This window comes from Anguilla anguilla, chromosome 1 (assembly GCF_013347855.1).
Source record: "Anguilla anguilla isolate fAngAng1 chromosome 1, fAngAng1.pri, whole genome shotgun sequence".
In the NCBI taxonomy this organism is placed as follows: Eukaryota; Metazoa; Chordata; class Actinopteri; order Anguilliformes; family Anguillidae; genus Anguilla; species Anguilla anguilla.
In genome coordinates, this window is record NC_049201.1 from 7,001,671 (window position 1) to 7,023,700 (window position 22,030).

Sequence of the window (22,030 nt, forward strand, 5' to 3'; positions counted from 1 at the left end):
CGCGAAACAGTATATATATAAGATGTCGCGGTATACACATGTAAAATAGTGCCTTTGCGTCTATTCTGTATGTGTGCCTGTAAAAAAGAAACTATACAGGTTTGCCACCTGTCTGAATGGGTTGGCCCAGTTATGGCCGGGGTTCCAGCTATTACAAGACTTGTAATGACCTTTACTGGGGAGTTTTCTGGTTGCTTTTCTTCTTAACTGTGAGGACGGAACTAGACGCAGTGATTGTGCAGTGTTTGGCGCACATTTTGTTCATTTTTTGATTGCGGTTTGTTTGTAGGTGAGTAAATAAAATTCACCCTTGCTTCTGGATTGCAGGTGTACTGCAGTCCAGAAGCAAGGGTGGATTTTATTTACAAATCTGCCACCACTAATCCAGTAGCATAACCTTACCCAGTGGTGGCACTATCTGTCTCACCACAGGGGGTACACACTTCATCCTGCAATACAGAACATTAATTTCTTTATCCTTTTAGTTGTTCAAGGCCCCTACTAAAATGAAGTGTACAGAACAATTGCTATGAATCTGTCAACATCTTAAAATCCATTAAAAAACTTTTGGTGAAAAAACACACGGTACTTCCTGACAAACACAATTAACTCTATCAGGATGGAATCTGTGAAAACAGCACCGAAAAAAACTAAAGCCAGAAAATGCAATATTTTGAAATATATTTCAATTTACTTCAAGTCCTACTAGTAGGCCACCACTCTTGCACATTTGTTTGCACAAATCTCTACTTGATCCACTTCGTTCTCGTACATCTTGCCTTGTCTGAAACGTTTTCCTTTTTGCTCTAAATGCAGATAACAGGTGTGTGGCTTGTTTACGGAAATGAATGGTGCAGCCTTGTACAGCCTCCATTAAACTGTATTGCCAACTTATACAGTATTAATTAAAGGAAAACGAAGAAAAGGGAACATTAAACCCCATTCACTGCACTGGCTATTCCTCTAGCCGGTCGGGAAAAACCAATGGCAACCTCTAAAAGCCCGCCTTTGTCATCCCCGGAGCCCACGATGTTTTAAAACACCATTGTGCCGTTAACACCCATAAATTTGTCACCAGAGACTGATTAAACATCACCAGAGCTGAAACACTGAGGATTTGTCTAGGTCCCTTTGGGGGGGGAGACAGACAATGGGGTCTTTGAATGGGAGACACAAAAAAGGGGTGTTTAAGGGGAGAGGCTGTGGGCCGGGGTGTCCGGACTGTCCCCTCCATATGGGGCGCAAGGTGGCCTGCGGGCCGGGACAAAGGGCCAGGTGACAGCAACGATGCCATTCCGTGTCCCGGGACAAGCAAACAACAACTCAAGGGTCGGGGAAGGCATGAAAACCCTTCTTGAAAAATTCACGCCTCTCGCATTTTTCCTGGGCACCCGACAACTCCCTTTTCAATTCGGGGAATGCAATGCGTGAAGGGGGACAGAGTATAAAGTGCTTAACCTCTAGGACTCCGAGGCTGCCTCTAAATTCGGACAGGGGCAGCCTCCGTCCCGTTGTTAATCTGAGGGATACATCATGTAGCTGACAAAATAAGCAAATATACCACGGCCTTGCTTTCCATAATTATTCAAAATGTGCAAGCATGGATGCACACACACACACACTCTCTCTCTCTCTCTCTCTCGCTCTCTCTCTCACACACACACACACACTCTCTCTCTCTCCCTCTCTCGGTCTCTCTTTCACACACACACACATGCATAACTAAAGCGAATTATAAGCAAATATCTTTCAATCAAAACAGCAGATTTGCTTTTATTCCCCCTTTAAATTCTGATCTTTATTTAGAGAAATATGCTCTCACAACTTGCCAAACTTATCTTTCCCCAAATACCAATTCATATAAGGCTGGATGACAGAAAAACAGACTCTATGTTGTTTTACTTTCTTAATAATAAACCACTCGCATTTAATAAAAAATTCTGCCCATTGACTGTTGCTTTCATATTCTGAGAAACTCCCAAATGTTTTAGACTCTTTTGTTTAAGGACTGTGAACAGTGGGGCTGCTTAGTTGAGGTTTAAGGGGTAGGCCATAGTTATATGTACCAGCAAAAACTAATTATCTGTATTAGTCTGAGAATTTCAAGCCTAATTGTTTTTCTCTAACGGTTGACTCTGAGCTGTAATTCTAATGGAACTGCAGTCACAAAATTTAGCATACTCTCAGAATGCATGCTGTAAGCTATGGGGCTTATTAAGGAAATTGCGCAGAAGTTTGGCGTATACAGTAGGATACTCATGTATTTAAATATATTTTAAATAACTAAAATTTCTAAATCAACAATAATGTTTATTGCTAAGTGGATTTTAAATATGATAGACACCGTAAACCACGTAAAGAATAATAACATACACCCTAAATGAAATAGGTAACAGCCTACTTGAATAACAATAAATAAATAAACAAATAAACAAACCATAAAACTGGTGGAAAATTAATCACTTAGTATATACATTTTATTATAATGACAGTCTCGCAATGGTGTATTTCTTTTCTTATAGAAAACAGATAAATGAAATGGTGCGCGTGCAACCATTTTTATTTTGTTTTTATATATAAAAAATAACAACGTGAACAAATTGAAGGTGTAAAGCACAGAACCAATGCACAAACGAAATTATAAAAAGGTCAGTTTATTCATATAGTACAACATTGATACAAATATATGCCTCAAAATGCTTTTTTAAAATACCGGGCGTCTGGTTTTATATAGTAAGAATACTGCAAATATAGGTTACGAAATATGTCAAGTGTAAAAAAATCAGTGGCTTGCTTCATACGTTCATACTTTCGGTAGCCTACTTTTGTTTCTGACACAAATACAGTGATGCGGAATTATAAGAAATATGATATTCTGTGCAAGCACATAAACGTTAAAAAAATCTCTTTAAAAATATCCGACCAGTCACATTTCACATTAAAATATATAAAGTTAGGTAAGGGCTGACGAGTTACGAAAGTCAAGAATATTGTCTCCTTCTGGTCAAAATATTAATAAAGCATGTGCAAAATAGTTCTCATCCAGCAAACCAAGGAGCTTAGATTTTCACATTTTTTCATTAAGTTGCCAAAAACACGTGAGCAAGGTCACAAAAAGAAGAAGGGTCTTGTGTCGAGCCACGCACTGGTTCTTGAAGCTTCGTTTCGAATAGTTTTTGAATAGTCCGTAGTGTGCGCACCACGCTCAAATGTTCTCAAATTCAGTTTCACCAAGCCCAGTGCTGTCTGGAGGCCACCGGGGTGGTTAAGTGCTGATATCTGGGAAACAGTGCAAGTGGCGACTGCTGAAAAGACTGGTACCCGTGGTTGCTGAATGATGCTGCGGTCGCTACCAACGGGATGCTACAGCCTGTCTTGTCTGGGTCGATAATGCAGGTGTATGGCTTGCCGTCTCGAACCAAAATGGGCACCACGACTCTGCGCACCATGGGGGGCTGATTGATGTCTGGGGATCCCTCCGTCCGAGCTCTCTTCATTTTGTACCTGTGGTTCTGAAACCAGATCTTCACCTGCGTTGGGGTAAGGCTGAGGAGGTGCGCGAGATGCTCTCGTTCCGGCGCAGACAGGTAGCGCTGTTGTCTGAAGCGTCTCTCGAGTTCGAAGGTTTGGGCCTTGGAAAACAACACGCGACGCTTCTTCCTCTTCTCCTCTGCCTCACATTCGGAAGAAAGCTCGGATTTCTTGGTGGAATCTGGTAATGTCTCCGGGCAACTCTCATCAGAGGCTGTTGGGATTATAAACATTTCAGTAAATATACGAATTTCAAATAAAGCAATGTTAATCACAGGGTGCACCCAACGCAGCTGTCACAGAAGTGAACTATAGTCTACGACTTATAACATAGACATATCCTCGAAGAAATGAATAATGGAAAATAATATAATAATTTTAAAAGAAACGTGTTCAGCCAATGTTAATCAATCGTGTGTATGTTAATGAATAGCACCAAGCTTTGCGTCTTTATCTGATACAGGCTACGTGATGCATATTTGCTGTAAACATTAAGCGAATTTATATCGTGTCTAAGACTGAAGAATGTTTGACGTGTACATCTCACGTGCAATGAAGGCATGGTGTTAAAATGATCATAAACTGTTGATGTCAGTTGTCAGTCACGGTCGCGCGCGTGGAAGACTTACACAAGCAGTGGCCCGGGTCGCTCTCCAGCCAGGAGGAGTAGCTGCCGGTGGAGCGCGTGAGCCTTGGAGAGCGCTGAGGTTCTGCGTCGGCGTCATGCTCTGGCAAATCCAAAATACTCCTCACAGTGAAGCTGATTTTCGCAGAAATAGCCATCGTTTTTTTTTTTTGTTTTTAAATGGGAAAACAGGCCCGGTCGGCGTGCCCCAAAATCAATTAAAACTGGAGAGAGCTGCGCGCGGAAAGCAGGTTATCCACTGGAAGACGACAGAAGAGAGGCGCACGTTGTTACACGGGAACCTCCAGTAGCAGTGTGGACACCAGAGGCGGGATGCTTATATAAACAGCTGTCAGGGCTGCAAACACTAGCCGCTTTCAGAGTCGCCCTTCCATAAGATGCTAAGTACCTGAATGGCTCGAGTGCCGAAATCCCAGCGAGGGTAGGTGTAAATGTGAAGAATACCCCGTTACCTACACAATGGTCGAAGGAAACACTCCTCATCATTATATATTCTGTCCGATTCGCCGAAAGTGGGGAAACAGATAATGGTAATTGTTGCGGCTGAATCACGTCTTGGGTGGCAAGTGACAACAAGCGACCCCCCTCCCTCCTCAACAAACATCGCCGATATTTGCATACAAAGTGCACCATTAGCGTGATGCCCAGAGTTGTTTTAGCTAATTCATTAATGTGCTTTGTCTTCTAATTGCAGGTATGCATACTAAAAACGAAACAAAACAAAACAAACAAACAAACAAACAAACACACACACACACACACACACACACACAAACGAATTAGGCTAGTATATATCAACTAATTTTATTTTCTTGAACCTGATGGCTCATATATCGTAAGAGTATATTTGTGACTTAATTTGAACATTTCGCCTTTAGAGTTTACACACAGTGTTAGCCGATTAATCAATTGATTGATCCTAAATATGTATTTTTATTATTATTTGAAAATGACTAGCAACAGTATCTTGATCAGGCTGTTGGACGCTGGAAGTGAGAAAGCATAAGGCCCTTGATATTGTCATGTGAAATATGAAATCCATATATGTTGAATGCACCTTACATTCTTTATAAATTAGAAAGAAATGCCTTGGAACCATGTGATGTAAATTAGGGTAAAAATGACCGATCGCAGATCAAACAAAATGTAACCAAATAAGAACAGAAGAGGTGTAACAGACAAATTAACTCAATCTGGAATAAATTGAGAAGAGTTTATAGCGCAGGTGCTTGAAGGACAGGTGACTGCGTTTACTGGTAGTCTGCATCTTCCACAGAACTTCGGGGGTGAACCCAGCACAACAGCTGATTTTCGTGAACTCTAAAAAGGGAGTATTGCATAACGTTATTTACATCGCACGTCTGACAATAACTTAATGATCAACGAAAATATAAGTTTTTGTACACTGTCTTTGACCGTTAAGGCCAAATCTCTTCCCGGACAAATCGAGTTACGTCGTGTAATGCTGTTATTACAGCATATTCCTGGTCTCTGTAGAACGGCACTTATACATCACAAATAACGGCGGTGGTCTTGTTTTAGTTGAGGATGGAGGCGTCAGTTTTGCATTCGACTCTCGCGCAGGCCCACGCCCTGCATAACACTTCAGGACATAAGTGCGCGAGGCAGCGCTTTGGCGTTCCCATGCAGTGTTCCAGATAGTCACATCTGCAGCGCGCCTTGGATGACAGCAGCCATTTGTCCCCGGCGGTGGATCTGCCTCCCAAGCGTCCTGGGTGGTCGAACGAAAAGGAACACAAATACATGCCAGCCAGAGCAAGGGAACAAAGGGGGGAAATGTAGCCCTACGTCCTGGACCCGTTGGAAGCATTTGTTCCAGTCAAGATTTTGCATTTGTTCAGTCCCGAAATAATACGTGATTGACGCCTTACCACAATGTGCTTTAACTTTCTGGGATAAATCCGAGCTTGTTCCTTGTTGTCATGGTTTTGAATGGGCCTGAATAGGATTTGGGCCACTATCTACTGCTCCACGTCTACTGCCGCCAAGTCTATACAGAGATATTAGTTATGCGTTTCGAAACTGAATTAAAAGCCTTTTAGTTTCCACTATCAAACGAAATCGTAGGCTTCAATGAGTTGACTTTATGAATGGCAAATAGCCTAAATATAATCATTGCATAATTCTGAATATGAGTTGTTTTTACACACGCCTATTATCAAACAAATAACTTTCACATCACCATTGCTTGGTCATTTTAACCGCTTATGAGTTGATATGGTTTTGGATGTATAGTATGACGTTTATAGGCTACTACACTTGCTACACATTTATGCCGGCTGTCTTTCCAGGAAAGCACCGAGCGCATAACCCCCAAAACCCATCTATTGATGACCAAACTATCTCGGTTAAGAGAACAAACACGCCAACTTTGTCCACTGGAGAGACTTCGCTTGCTTGGCACACAGATTACTGTATGGTGCCGCAAGTACCCTTAATTTACAGAGGACTCTCAATTTAAGTGCAAAACCCGACAAGGCAAAGACAAGTCATGTTCAGACTGGAGAATTCCGCACTACAATGGCCCCTCGGAGCCTCTTAATCTATTAAACACCCACAGGCAGAAGTGTGCTTCACCGAGAGGAGGTACTTTCAAACTACCGAGGGCTCTTCACAACCAAATATTTGCTTTCGTTATTAGACGCTTTCCTAACAAACAGGATACTTGGCCGGCTACACACAAAATATACATTCATCCTGTCTTCAGTGCGTAATACCGCTTAGGTTTGTGGGCGCGAAATACACCATATTACGGTGAAATATAACTAAAATATAATCCACTTGTGTTTGTAGGAGTCATTGTGGCCTTACACCGCAACAATTTAATGATTTTTTATTTTTTTTTATTTTTTAACAAATGCGCCGTAGGCTAAGCCCTTGTAAATCACGAAAAGGTATGTACAAGATTCCAGACAAGCAGCCCGGCTATATGTAAGTTAAAATAGCGACGTGGCATATTATTTGTAACCTTTTACAAACAAAATCAATTTAAATATGGCACACATTTGCGGTGGAAGGTTAACCGAGGCCTATACAAAGTGACACATTAGAAGAGGCCATTCGAAACGTTATCAGCGCAAGTGCCAAGATAATTGCAAAAAGCGCAACGGAATCGGAAAGCGCTACTGTATTTGTCCATTTATATTCTGACGTGCCCTAGTACACACGACCGACAAATACACACTCACATACGGATATGGCCAAAACGTGTTTCGATTTCTTTAAACAGTCGTAATTAATTTCTCATTACAAAAACACGTGCGTGTATTTTTTCTAAATATACAGAACTATTAGCGCTCTAGGCTTATTAATTATACTGATATTTCACATTCTGTCATAGAAGAACTGGATACTTAATACGTCACCTTCTTTATGACCCCACATATGGCTCGTAAATCTTTCTGAAGGTCACCTGATGTGGAGATATCCTTCTCCATGACCACATACGCAAGCCTGAAACAGAGAACACAACTTGGCAAGTCGTCCTGGGACCGTTCTTTAATTTATAAAACAGGTTTGAATTCAACATGATTGAAGTTTTTTGAACAAATTTCCCTCAATAATCCCCAGCTAGCCTTCTCAAACTGCTTTGTTCACAGAACAAAGTCTTCTGAGCAAAACGCGCCAAACTTTGGACTATACGACTTCAGTTCAGCAATATGTATAAATGAATGTGATGACATATATACAGATGATTACAATGTCTTTTTTGGTAGTTGATATAGGTAAAAGATCTGAAACTACATTTTTTTTTCGTGAAAACGGATCTCAAAGTGAATTCAAATGCAATAATCAGCATGCTCTAAATTTGTAGGCAAATTAGGAATGTGTGCAAATACATCTGGGTTCTGTTGATTAAAACAATGAAGTGTTTAAGCTTAAAACCCTATATTAAAAAAAAAAAAAAAAAAAACTACCAACCTTATCAAACCCATGCATCCACAAGAAATAATATTTACAAAGGAGAAAAAAATCTGTCTTTGAGAACATTTTCTCCTCCTTTCAAATGCAGCAACAGTAACCATATTCTTGAATTTTATTCTTTTTTTACCGGTGCTTGGCCTATTGTCTAACGGATTACCTCATGTATATATTTATTTAATGTATTTCTCAGTTAATGCAACGAAGCAAATCAAAATAATGCAGTATATCTACAAGATATCTGGAAGTAAAATTCAGAAATACAAGCATGCATTCCGTTTTGGAAAATTACAATTGCTTTTTATATTTATTATGTACATTCTCATTGGTTTTGGTTTTGTTGTGTTTTTTTACATCGATATTTTATGTAGTAGATGGAACTCATATCGAACTATAAAATGTTACTGAACATCCAGAAATGTGCAAAACCAGTATAAATCACACCGAGGCTACAGCTGAATCCCCCTAATCAATTGAGGCCTCGGGTACAAAGCCATCTCCTTGGTGACCACAGTATTTGCTTAGGGGACTGAGAGTGTCACCTTTGACCTCCTGAGCAACCGAAGCAGGAACAAGTTTCTTGGGCTCTTCCAAAGTGCCACTTTAAGTTCCCTTAACAAGTCCATGGCAAACAGCACTGGAAGACGGAAATAAAAATAAAAAATAAAAAAAAGTCAGAAGACTGTGAATTACTCATTTAAATTGTGAATATATGTTCCTTAATGTGTTTCCAACATAAATATACATTATTGAAGTTAATGAAGAATTACATGGTGTATTATTGCTAAAACGATGAACACCATTTCTGTACCATCGAATGCATTATATACAGATTCACCCCATTTATTATTTTTTGCAATTTTTTTTCAATTTGTGTGTGTTTGTTTGTCTGGTGTATTTTTTAAGAGAAAGAAAGAAGGTAAATAAATTAAAGGAATTGTTTTGAAAACAAACACATTTAAATACATAAAATAATTAGGCAGACTAAAATGAAATTGTATAAATGATATAAATTTGAATTTGAATTTTATCCTAAAAAGAATATGCTATTTTAACTGAATATTTGTAAAGGTCCAAAACACAAGAGAAAATGTTAACTTATTACAGGCTGGGATTCAATCTAACTGTTGATCGCTTCTTTTTTGTGTGAGGATTACATTTTATAAGAGTAAATCATGAGGAAAAAATAAGCAGGAAAATATAATAATCTGGGGGGAAACTCATGTCGATATTACATGCAAAGATTACTTTAAATTTAAATAACGTAAATCTGAAAATGACAAATAATTACTTTAAGATTTAATATCAATCTCACCCACAAAGGAATGAGTTCCATTTTTTTTAAGTGAAATAAATCTGGACCTGAACAAAACTGAAACAAAGCATAGTAAAAATTTGCTAATTGTATATGAACAAAGGAGGAATCTTTCACCTAAATTCACCTATCAGTTCCTAATTTCAAAAATTATTTCCACGAACAGATTTTCCCCCGAAAATGAGTAGATAAACCAAGCAGAAAAATGAACTAAAGAACAATCAAAATCTTTAATATATGCAAAAACTTCAAAACCCAGTGTTCGCACAATGCTTTGCAAATACTTTCTATGAGACCAAAAGGCATAGCAAACATATGATTGATCAATTGCATGACATTTTGTAAAGAATGTTAAAACTACCGTGTTCACACAGTAACCAATGTGGCGCAACATGCAGCCTAACTCATGCAGTGGTGGCTAACTAGGTAGCCAGAATTATGTACAACGAGCTATTTTTTTCATGTGTCATCGCGAGGCCCAACTCAACCGCTTATGGCCAACCAGTGGGTCACAATTCACAGTTTAGGAGCCACTCAGGGACACTGTGGAATACATTAATGTACTCACTCATTCATTCATTAATTCATTCATTTGTTCTTTTGTTTGTTTGAGCAAGGCATAGCATCCATCTTACACACCTCTGTGAAAGCACACCAGGCACATCTTTTCGTGTGGGGATACTGAAGGCTGTCGTGGCCAACTTTAGTCCACTCTAGGATTAATCTGGTTCTGTTGAGGTCAGTATTCCTTAGCTAAAGTACTACAGTGTCCGCACAATTCAGTTCACAAGCATGCATCGGACATTATGTTATTTTGTTTGTTTTTACTCCACACAGCCACACACTGTTGTCACACTATATTAAGAAGAATTGGTGCCAAGTAAGAGTGATATTTTTAAAAATAGCTCCAGACTAAAATAAATGATTATGATGACAACACGAAAATGAACAAGACAGGGCACGAGCGCCTTTCTTTGTAAGATAATTTCAATACAACAGTACCCTCTAGTGGATAATACTATAGATTCAGTCTCTGTTGTTCAGTTAATTTCTAAATTTAAAAGATCCATCCACTATTCTATGAAATAAATGTTTTCTCAAGTTAAACGATAGTAAAGCTAAAAAAATGGCATCCGCACCAAGTCTGTGGGACTTTTCAGCTCTTTTAGTATAATAACACGTATTATGTAAAGTCAAAATGGCCTATCTCAATAACCTTGAATGAAGGAAGTACATATACTGCGAAAGCTTACCTCAACCTAGAGGGGCAAAAATAAATGAATACAAAAACTTTCCATGCTTATTTTGTCACCTTTCACAGAGAAACCATATTATTCAGTGCATGCCCGGGAAGCAGAAGTAAAACAAATTGGAGGAAGAAGAGGTTACATTAATTGCAACGTACAATATTAAAATAGACGTTTTTTTATCAGACTGCAGTGCACATATACAGTCTCAGTCTCCTCGTTCTCCTTAAAACGATTGAAAAATTGGTCGCATGCCGAAGACTGGAGACAATTCGAAACACGTTTTAATTTCACCAGCAGATGGCACTGCTTTCTATGGGAATGAATACTCTGTGCATGGATTCTCTGTCACGGACGCCTTCAGCTGCAATGGGCAAATTGCACAGAAAACGTAATTGTTTGCTAAATTCCACTAATATAGAATAAATCTTTTATTTGGAATTTTGTGGTGACATCTGCGTATACACACAGCGCGTCCAACAACAATCTCCAAATGACAACAATCAAAATCGCAACTTCATTTCATTATAATTTAAATTTGTCTGAGTACACTTCGGGTTATGACCAAGGCATGGGTTTGACGAAACAATTGATATACACTACGACAAATGAAGATTTCAAGTTTTTTTTACATGAAATTAGCAGTGTTCATTAAACGATAAACGAATGAGTAAACTGTAGGAGCAGTTTAAAGCCAATAGTAACCTGGCAATAAGAACATTGTGATCTTTAGAACTCCATGTCCCACAGCATCTTTCCCCGGATACATTTTTTTTTGCACAATAATCTCCACCAATACATGAGTGAGGCTGTTGATTTGTGATGTAAAATGACAGTCAAATAACTCAGAGACTAATTTCAGCTGAACGAAACGTATGCTTCAGATCGATGAAGTTCTTCGTAATAACGAATTTTATTTTGCCATCTTCCTTGAATGAAATTACACATTTTTTTCTTTAATGGTCAGGATTGGTTTTCGTTGCAAATGATTAATTTCAGTATGCTAATTTATCCTATTCCCATAGCCTCCATACAATTACGTGGTCCATAATGCCTTCTGCACATGTACAGATTTAAAAGCACAACCATGGTCGTTTAAGACGTTCAAAGTGTTGATTAGGGGAAGAAAATACGCTCTAAGTTACCAAGGAATGTAATATTTAATGATAATCAATGCCAGGCGACGGCACTAACAACCATCAAGTGTGATGGATACTTAAAAACGTCGTAAACATTGTTGCTTTTGTCCTCCTCACGTGAAACCCACTGCGACCTCTGAAACGTGAATACACATGTCGTTAACCTAGGCTCGTCCTCATTACGGTGGAATTATGTTACAGGCTACAACCTCTGGAAGTGTGTTAACCTGAAACAGAATTTAGGTGACTCCGTTTAATATTATAACGGTCACATCCATCGCTGAAAGTGTGAAGGTTTAACAAAGTTTTTGTTAAACAGCTTGAAAGTTAGCGCTTTTTTTTCTTTGTTTTTTTTTTTTTTTTTTTTACAACACTTCAGTAAGAGTATAAGCTATGGTTTGAAAACAAAATAAAATATACATATTATGTTGAATGCTACCACACACATGAACTTGGTAATAGTTTTTAAACATTCAGATTAATTTTCTTCGTATAGGCGGAAGCTGATAACTCAGAGTGGAATGGTCTTTTCTTTTCTTTTGGAACGAAGGGAAAAGTGGAATTGCCTCGTCACCGCCTAGCGTATTGTCAGCTCATTTTTCTTGATACCTCTGGGGGTTCTCTCTCATTTTGAAGGATAACTTATCAAAATGAATAGGTGCCGGCCTATAGGCTACCTAACATGGGCGAGTCACAACTTCAGTGACACTGAAGTTGTGACACAGCTTTTGAGATCATTTGGACATATCTGCGTTACGAATGAAAGTGCTTCAAGTTCATTAACATATCAGATATTAGCATTTACAGATCATGACTATTCTGTCGGTGGTGATCAAGAACAGGTGATTCGGTTCACTAGTTTCATTAAGAGCGCAAAAGCGAATCCTTGTCTTCGGCCTCTTAAAACACATCAGCAATCATATTTAAAGCAGAATATTTCACAACGCCCCTATCAGCTATTTTCGATAGCAAACAGCCTCTTTCTAATCGCAATACGCGCCAAAAGAAATTGCACTTCATTCCACGGTGTTGTAAAGAACACGGGGGCCTTTCCTTAAAATGTGAGAACTAGAAATATACAAATCTCTTGTTATTATTCAAATGTCAGGTGGGAGAAACTACTCAATAAAGGACAGGATTTAATGGAACCACAATCGCATATATAAATATTGTATAATGATGACGAAGACTATGATGGTGACGCATTTTACTATTATTGTCAATAATGTCACAACTTAGATGCTTTACAGATCCAAAGAGAAACAGCCTAATTTGTGGGATATGAATCGCGTTTTCCTGGCTAAAAAACTCAATAAGAATTTTAAAAGGTTCCTATGCAATTATAATAAAATAAATAAATAATAATAATAACAACAAAAATAATAGAAATAGTAATAAATGTATTTGTTTGTATACCACTGCTACTACTACTACTACTGCTGCTGCTGCTGCTAATAATAATAATAATAATAATAATACCTCTCTATGTGAAAATTGAAATATATATTTAAATATCATTACATGTTGCTATGAATCATATCCTCATATATGATCGGAGTCATTAAGTTGATAAAAATTGAAATTTTAGTCCCTTAATAGTCACGTGCCTCCCTGAAATTACATTTGAATAGGTGTAAAATTTGTGGTTGTAAAACCATCGCATTGGCTTTTAGGAAAGTAACCTGAAACCTTACATTGTCATGGGGTACTGTTCACCGTGCTCATCAAATTGGTGCATTTTGTCTATCCGTCCGTTAACCCCGTGTATAAGTCTATGACAACCGACTACGTTTTTTTTACGAGGAAAATGGCCTGTAGCCTAACCTCTGCAGTAGCTTATGGAAAAGTCATGCACTCACTGTCAGCCTGAAGTTTTCCATCACACAAGAGGCAATAACTATTTAATATGCGAAAACGGCTTTCAGGCCCATGGCGTCGGTCTCGTGGTAAAAGTTTATTGATGATCGTTGGAAATCTATGGTCGTTCAAGACTTGTAAAATCGGCAATAAATCAGAAAGCGTGGGCTTGTCAGGCTCGTGTTTATTTATTATTATCACCATTCCCAATGGATTAAACTCAAACAGCCCCCCAAAATAGACTTTGATAAAAATGACTGATTTCGAATCAGTTGTTCCATACTGTGAAAGCATTAACAGAAGACGACTCCAGCTAATTTATAACGACCGTTGAAAGTCGGTCGCCGAACTGGGACCAGAGTTCTGGGGGAAACAAAGTTTTGGGGGAAACTGCATCGTTCCTTCCTTTCCCTTTTCAGACATTTTTTTCTGTAGTCGTTAATGGAACTTCCAGTTTCCAGCTGAAACAGTTAGACTTATTTAAACCCTTTTCTTCTTCTCGTTTTGGCAATACTGGTACATCAATCAAGTGGTGCGATTCATTTCAGTTATTTAGACAAAGGCCCTAATTTGTTTCTGATGAGATAATAAAGCGCATGTATGTTACCTCATGTGCTATTTTTATTATTATTCTGCCAAATGACACATCCCACCAATATGCAGTACGATTCAATGGGGAGGAGACAAACGCAACTCGCAAACACATGTTAAAAAATGACATATTAATAAGCTGTTTCCACATATAATTACCACTTACAGGCATAGTAGTTGACAAACTGATTGCTAAACAGCACATGTAGCCTATATCTATATAGCTTGAAGGTTTGATGGTTGGGGGTGGGGGGGGCTGGTGGGGGGGGGGGGGGTGGGCTGTGTTTTGTATTCGTTGAATAGCACGACTTCGAGTTAAAAAATCTTGACATAAAATTGAAATAATTCTTGGTATCACAGATGTTGAACATGACAATGGCCATAAACCTTATTTATTTTTTCCACCAATGGAGCATGAAAATATACTTCGTTACAACAGCATGCAATCATTACAACCAATGGATAGAATGCAACTATGTAAAAAATAAACTATTAAACGCATAATAAATATAAACTATTAATAGTTCATTTTCACACTAGACAAATTGTAGGAGATATTTATTTATGCAGCATAAAAATGCCTAGATTCATAGTGTTACATATAGGTTACTTTTGATACCAATTTCAATACTTTCGCCTATTTTTCATCTATCGTTCACCGTCATTATTTTTCAATGTGATGTTGTTTCATCATAACAAAACAAGAAACGAAAATATGATTATAATATAGCATATTCTATTTTAATATTACGATTATATTCATAATAATCACCATTATAATAATATAGACAGACTTTGCTGTATAACAGAATGCCGCCAGTATTGCCAATTGTGTTTTATGCTATATATTACACAATGTATTACAGAATCATTTCTTGTTCCATCGCACCTGTGGTACTGCAGTGTAAGTCAATAGAGCTGTGTCTTATAAACATCGTGCTGCCTATGCAGAAAACTGCTGGGAACAGTGACAATGGATTTTAGGATCGGGTCAGTAAAACCTCACAGCTTCGTAAGCAAAGCAGCCATGCACGTGACACAAAACGCACTGCTTTATTTATTTATTTACTTTTTAAAAGTTTAGTTTAAATTTTGGCTGATCTTTTTTTGAATTTATGTGGAATATGTTCAGAAACAGATTCAACGGTTTTCCACTTCGTCGTTAACTTGGACTTGGACTTAAGCAAGTGTTTCATTTCTACACGATTTCACGTCATCTCTCATTAAATCTACTAAACGACCATCAAATACACGCGTAACGATTTGTCACTCAACGAGTCAAGGAAAATATTTTAGATTTTATGTGGGTCGGAGAACGTATAGGCCTATGGAGTGTGTGGGGCTCGGGCCAAAGTGGGAACTTTTTGTTTCCGTTAAGCAATGCTACCTACAGCCAACTTTTATAGCACCAATTATTCAATGATTAATGATCGCTCTGTCTTTCTAGGGAACAAGTCATAATTATTAGTGCGTCGACTATAGGCGAGGAGGAAAGAATTTGGGCTGAAATGGCAGTTGATCTCCAGTGGAGGGCGCCACAACTGTTTCCCGGGTTTGCAAAATACTATGTTGTGAGGACCTTGATAGTCCTAGAATGTATCAAGTAGAACAATGACACAAAGGATACACAAACTTGAAATACCGTTAATAATTTTGGTAATAGACTCACAACAGTGTAGTCATCACGGTTATGATAAAAATGATGATATTGGTTAAAGCAAAAGCTGGTACAAGAATCGTTTCTCCTTCCTGATGAAGGTTGAGCGTACACTAACGCCCAGTCAGCCAACTCTGGAACTCTCACGTGCAGCCAAGTACTTAGCCAGCAGACAAGAGTACCCAGAGGACCACACTGACACGAAGTGCAGCCACGCGCTGACTTATCCAGAAACGCGTTTTCTGACAAAACGCATAGCCGACACAGAAACCTGTCTTACTGAGGCTGGGAACTTGCTTTAGAAACGATTGGTAAACGCAGAAAGCGTCGTACAAGGAATTTGCTAAAATATATTGATATTGATCCCCCCCTGGAGACAGAAGCTGATGACTCTTAAATAGGTAGGAGCAGACAACAAACATGTAAACATACGGTATAATTCGTGTCATTTTTTTATTGCATTCACACTATATGTAGTTAAAACAAATGCCCTCGGTGAAAATGGACAAACCCAAAACACGTGTGATCATAATTTTAATCCGTGCTCTTATTGTCATCATAGCGATTAAATTAGGCATCTGAATGACACCTGAACAAGATAATCCAATTGAACATTATATATACTGCATTCAAGGGAGATCAACGTTCTTCCTGTCATCCCGAACTAAACGTGTGATTTAAACGGTCAATGCACACGTCTGTATGCCAGCCACAGAGTTTTGTGTTGTGTTTTTAAATCGTTCTAATGACAAAAATGCAAAAGCATTGCAACTGTGCATTTTTCACAGGAGCTAACTTCGAAACAATCGACATTTCACACAAATGTATAATTCATGCTGACCCAGGACCCTATCCAGTGTTTAAAATTCATCTGTGATTAGGATCGGGGTCAGGATATCATTTAGCTTATAGGTATGTGATCACGGCATGTTTCCCTGTAAAGCATTGTAAACAGTGCATATATAGCACTGTGGCGGGAAAACATTTGTGTTTCCGGCTTCACTGATGATAAATGAAGCGAATTAGCCTATATGTCACCCACTAGAAGACACACCCACACAAAAACACACACGCGCAAGCGACCTGTTATTGTTGCTGCAGTTGTTGATGTCCTTATTTTTGTTATATGTGGGAATAATGTGCAATTTCACGAGAAATACGCACGATGCTTGACTCCACTTTGAATTCGAATGGAATTGGAAAAATACCTGAATGGATGTCTTGTTTTGTATTAGCCTACACCATGATCGTAAAATTAAGGATATCCGTGTAGGTTAAATTCAATCTCACAGGAGAGAAACAAAAAATGGTTTACAATAACTTGTAGCCCAGCTCAAATTCTGTTCACATTCCAAAACCAAGATAGGCATGTCTTGGCGCACTGAATGGATTTAGAGTGATGCTCCGTGTTGAACTGTGGTTTTACCAATTCAGAATGCATCATTTTGAACCAGTTGAGCTGCATTCTTAAATAACTGACGATTCATATTTGAAATGGGAACCATCAGTCTTTTAAAAACTAGCACCAGGAGACAACAGTAAATTGATCTTTTAGTGATGCAAACCGAGTCTTGATCACTTAATCGAATCACTATAGAGTTAAAGCGTAATTTAAGCATTTTAGCCGAGGTAAAATAATTTTCATCTTTATAAGAATCCAGCGCAATCTCCGAAAGTCACAAACACATAATTAGCGTCCATAATACGTATAGCAACCAAACCGTTAAAATATTATCACGAAATGTCATCGGATTGCATCAAGATCAACTATTAAACACGAGCCCGGTATATGACCCTGCCCGACCAAATAAGCCAAGAGATTTACCGCTCTCTCTCCGACATTTTTTGACTGCAGGATTTGACGATTTTGGCCCAGCTGGAATGTTACATATTTTACCAAACGTTCCTACGCAATCTTACGTTTCCGTACTCATTCAGGAATAGGCCTATACTTAATAATAAACTTAGTAAAGCCACTTACATAGTTCAACGGATTAATACCGCAGGTGTGAGAATGATCATAATTATAATCCCTATTCGTGGGTAGGCAGATGCCATCAAAAATTAGGTGCAGTTATCAAGCGGAAATCAGCTTCGTCTGGAACGTTATATGCTTAAACCAGAGGTGTCCAGTCTTACCCGAAAAGGCGGTGGGTGCGGGGTTTTCTGATTCAACTAATTAACTAATCATGGTACCCCAAACATGGCCTCGATAAGTAGAATCAGGTATGTTAGTGCCGGGCTAAAACAAAACCCAACACCCACATCGGTCATGTTTGGATAAGATTGGACACCCCTGACACGAACGACCGGATTAATGAATGAATGAATGAATGAATGAATGAATGACCTTGTATTATTTTTATTTATGGCTTTATTTACCAGTCTCAATATGGAGCTTGTACCTTGATAGTCAAAATAATAATTTTATGGAATTTTGTTCTGTACTGTAATTTTACTTATTAATTTATAACTAGTAACTACCTCGACTGCTCCTGTAGAATATTCAACTCTAGACCTCATGTGCTTTATAAGAATGTGGGTTATATGTTACGTAAATGCAGTTTGATATAGGTGCGCCAATTCACCGAATTCACTCATAGCCTATGATGCCCGCATCGGTCTCGAGGTCTAGCAAATACGAGGGCTTTAGCTAACGGCAGTCGCAAAGGCTGCAGCCTTACATCTCCACTGAGTAGCTGTGACTAACCGTAAGCATCCACAAGAAACTAGCCTGGGAATGCAGTAGCGTAGCATTGCATTGTATGTGATAACATACAGTTTCTCAGAATACGACACAAGAATATTTAGACATTTTCCCACAGTGCCTGCAAGAAACAATAAAACAATGGCCTGTATTCAATGCCCTTAACTCCGATTTACAAAAAGCAATCGATCTTTTTTTCTTCACAAACGATAATTAAAACTAACCAGCAAATTGAGTTCATGAGGAAAAATATGAAAGCGTACTTTTACCTGTTACAGTGAAGGACAAAGGTCGATTGAATGTAGGCAATGTCTTTATAATAGTTATGAATATGACTTCAGCCGTGACAGGTTGAGAGACAATATCCACACTAACACGGTCTGCACGAGAACAACGAATTTTTCGGGCTTTTCACCTACTAGGAAAATTTTAAATGTTGTATTACATGAATAACAGCCTTAAATAAATGCCTAATGATATACGCATATACGCAAAGATATAATCATATTGAAATATAGTGAAAATAACAATAATTATTTAAATTAAAACTACAAGCTTTGTAAGTTTAAACTATCCGTTATATGTAAATCAAATTGGGCTTTATTTCGTAAACCTACAGATTGCCCAGCAATACTGTCATAATTTATTATAATAATAATAATAATAATAATAATAGTAATAGTAATTATTATTATTATTATTATTATTATTATTATTATTATTATTATTATTATTATTAACAATTTCAACAATTAAGAGAATGCACATTCTTTTCAATAAAATAGGTATTTATGGTTCAAAAAAGTGACACCTATGTAAACATTTTAAATACATTTGCAGCCTAAATGTTTTAGATTAAGCACTGTAATATAAAATAAATTAGGTCACGCTGGGTTAGTTGTGGTAACACCAATAAACAAAAAACAATAAACACCAATTCATCATAAATACGACTTTTCGTATTTTTATTTAGTCACTTATGACTGGATCTACGCCTCTAGTGCACGCACATCTGTAGCATTTTAAGAAAATGAGTAACAACCACGAATTAAGGCAAGGAATAAGGGTGTTCATAACACTGAAATTCAGTCATAGAGCATCCATCGATTTTAAGGGGTTAATGACACCTGTGTTTGTCCATAGTCTCATCCACTCCCCTCCGCGCGCTCAAAGAGGCACCGCACCTGTGCGCAATTTGCGCCGAAAAGCACGCGATCGGATTTAAGTCTTATAGTAATGGCATTATGTAAGCTTCATTAGCCAATACCGTGACCACCAACACGGAAAATGGGAAATTGATGTAAAATGTATCGTTCGTAGAAAAAAAACTAGAGGTGTTTTGAATTGCCCAACTGAGACCCGTGTTCTCCTGGATGTGACCTTTGTTATTTCAGACCTCCGGGGCGCCTCAATGGAAACACGTTGAGCACGTACACGACCGATAAACATTATCCTTTATCCACTGGAGACCGAGAGAAACTGGGGGCCTGGAAAACGAGCTCTTCCGATATAGAAACATATCGGGAACACCCATCGAGCAAAAGAGAAGAGAAAGAGGAAGAGAGGAGGGGGAGAGGGGGAAAGGTGAGACGAGGAAGAGAAAATATTAATATTAAGACGGCGTTTTGTCACGGTCCAGGTCATGATTTGCTATCTCGCATCAGCTGATAGAATGAATGTGGGGCAAATGGCCAAGGTTTATAACTGTAAAAATAAAGTCGCAAACAGACCAAGGTACAACAACGCACACCACTAAACCCATAGTTATTTTTAAGCAAGCGAAGCTGAGAAGGGGAGAATATATTTCGCAATGAAGAAAAAACACGAGCTGTTTACACAGCGTTGATCCTGTGGATTTTTTTTTTCTTTTCTTTTTTTAATGGCGACGTGAACCTATTTGCATGGAACCTGCAGGAGAATTAGAGGGAAATTAGCGCGAAAGGCAGGTTCGAACACCGCCAGGGAAGCCTCAAGCAACGCCGGGTACAAGTCTACAGCAGTGTAAACAGGAAGCAAAGACTAAAATGACATACAAATATGTTAATATTTCTATACAATGGTTGTCGAGAAGCGCCATGTTGCAATATATTGTCACATTTGAGAGGCATTTCCGTTTTAGAGTGCGACATTGAAAAAAGTTTTGCACAAAATCTTAATTGAGCTTAAATGAATATTTGTTTTTAATTAAAGACACCATCACCAAGTGAATATCTGCGAATATACGATTTGAATAACCAAAGCAAAAATCAGAGAACATACATGGGCTAGCGTTGTAAAGATTTACATATGAATATTCTAGGCCATATTTTATGCATGGGCAGTTTGATGTGCTTTTGTTCTGGGTATGTTGCATAACATCGTAAACTATGTGTAAACTTCTAAACTGAATTTGATTTTGTTATATTTCAAACAACGCTTTGAATATCACGGTTGAGTTCTACAACCAAATAAAACTTTAACAAACAAGAAATATACATTCAATGATGCGCATTCTAAACAAATACCCTGATCGGGTATATTACACTTAGATTTTTTAGACATTTTAAAAACAAATATGATTATTCTCATCTAGCATTCTTTGTTCTTGCAATAGTCTACTATTTAATACACGAAACACTGTGTTAGTTTAATAATAATCGAATTCAACATTGTAAATTAATTTCAACTTTGCGGATGCCTGGCATTATATGCAAGTACACAGTAAAATGTGCAGCGTTAAATCACCTCTTACAGAGTAGGCCTATATATGGTCCCTGTTGGGCTCATTTGTACTCTGACAGAGTTGAATTAATACTGGCCATCTTACTGTGTACTACATGACAAGACTTACTCTAACTGGATGTGGTTTAAATGCAGCTTGTTTAGTTGTGTATTTGTAAATGGATGTGTCCATTATCTGACCATCTGGTTTTATTTTTTACCTCAAGTAATAATGAATTTAAGTTACATTCAAAATGGAATAAACGTATAGCCTAATAAAATATGTGCACAGCAAGACTCAATAAATTTCCAGTGTCCCGTTTAATTTCTCAAAAAATTGGAAAACAGCTGTAATTGTAATTATTAATATGCAATTGTAAACAGTACCATTGTTTTGCGATTTAACAAAAATAAATAAATGTTCTGTTCTTGAACATATTGAACGATATAGCATTACACAAAAGTTATGTATGCATGTGTGTATGAATTAACTTACCATTCCAATGATGTTAAAACATTTCAATATATGATAGCAACCTTGCCTCAGTTCGAATGGGAAAGGGAAAACCCTCGCTACCGCGACTGCATGTCATGTCAATTCTTTTGGCCAATGACTGCACACCATATGCGGAAATCGAAATCTGATTGGCGCTCAGGTTTTCAATGAGGATCTTTTTTTTTGGAAGTCCGGCCCATGG

The 22,030-nt window shown here is 38.0% G+C and overlaps 1 protein-coding gene across 3 annotated transcripts; it reads right to left on the reverse strand.

The window, feature by feature from the left end:
* Nucleotides 1-2,653: 2,653 nt before the first annotated feature.
* nkx2.9 (NK2 transcription factor related, locus 9 (Drosophila)) lies at nt 2,654-21,886 on the reverse strand. Of its 3 annotated transcripts, none has more exons than XM_035395747.1 (5): nt 21,829-21,886; nt 8,662-8,756; nt 7,564-7,651; nt 4,161-4,259; nt 2,654-3,745 (listed from the first exon to the last, which is right to left on the reverse strand). In XM_035395747.1, exons 3-5 carry the CDS (start codon nt 7,580-7,582, stop codon nt 3,228-3,230), a joined length of 636 nt encoding a protein of 211 aa, XP_035251638.1. In that variant the 5' UTR covers nt 7,583-7,651; nt 8,662-8,756; nt 21,829-21,886; the 3' UTR covers nt 2,654-3,227. The 3 variants fall into 3 exon arrangements, with proteins under 3 accessions (XP_035251638.1, XP_035251619.1, XP_035251628.1); XM_035395728.1 differs by having other exon boundaries at nt 4,161-4,415; XM_035395737.1 differs by lacking the exon at nt 8,662-8,756 and having other exon boundaries at nt 4,161-4,415; nt 21,829-21,880.
* Between the last annotated feature and the right edge of the window lie 144 nt (nt 21,887-22,030).

Coding starts and splice junctions, on each gene's coding strand:
- nkx2.9 (XM_035395728.1), bottom strand. CDS start 4,314: ATGGCTATTTCTGCGAAAATCAGCTTCACTGTGAGGAGTATTTTGGAT. Junction 3,746..4,160: donor CGACCCGGGCCACTGCTTGT/GTAAGTCTTCCA, acceptor TAATCCCAACAG/CCTCTGATGAGAGTTGCCCG.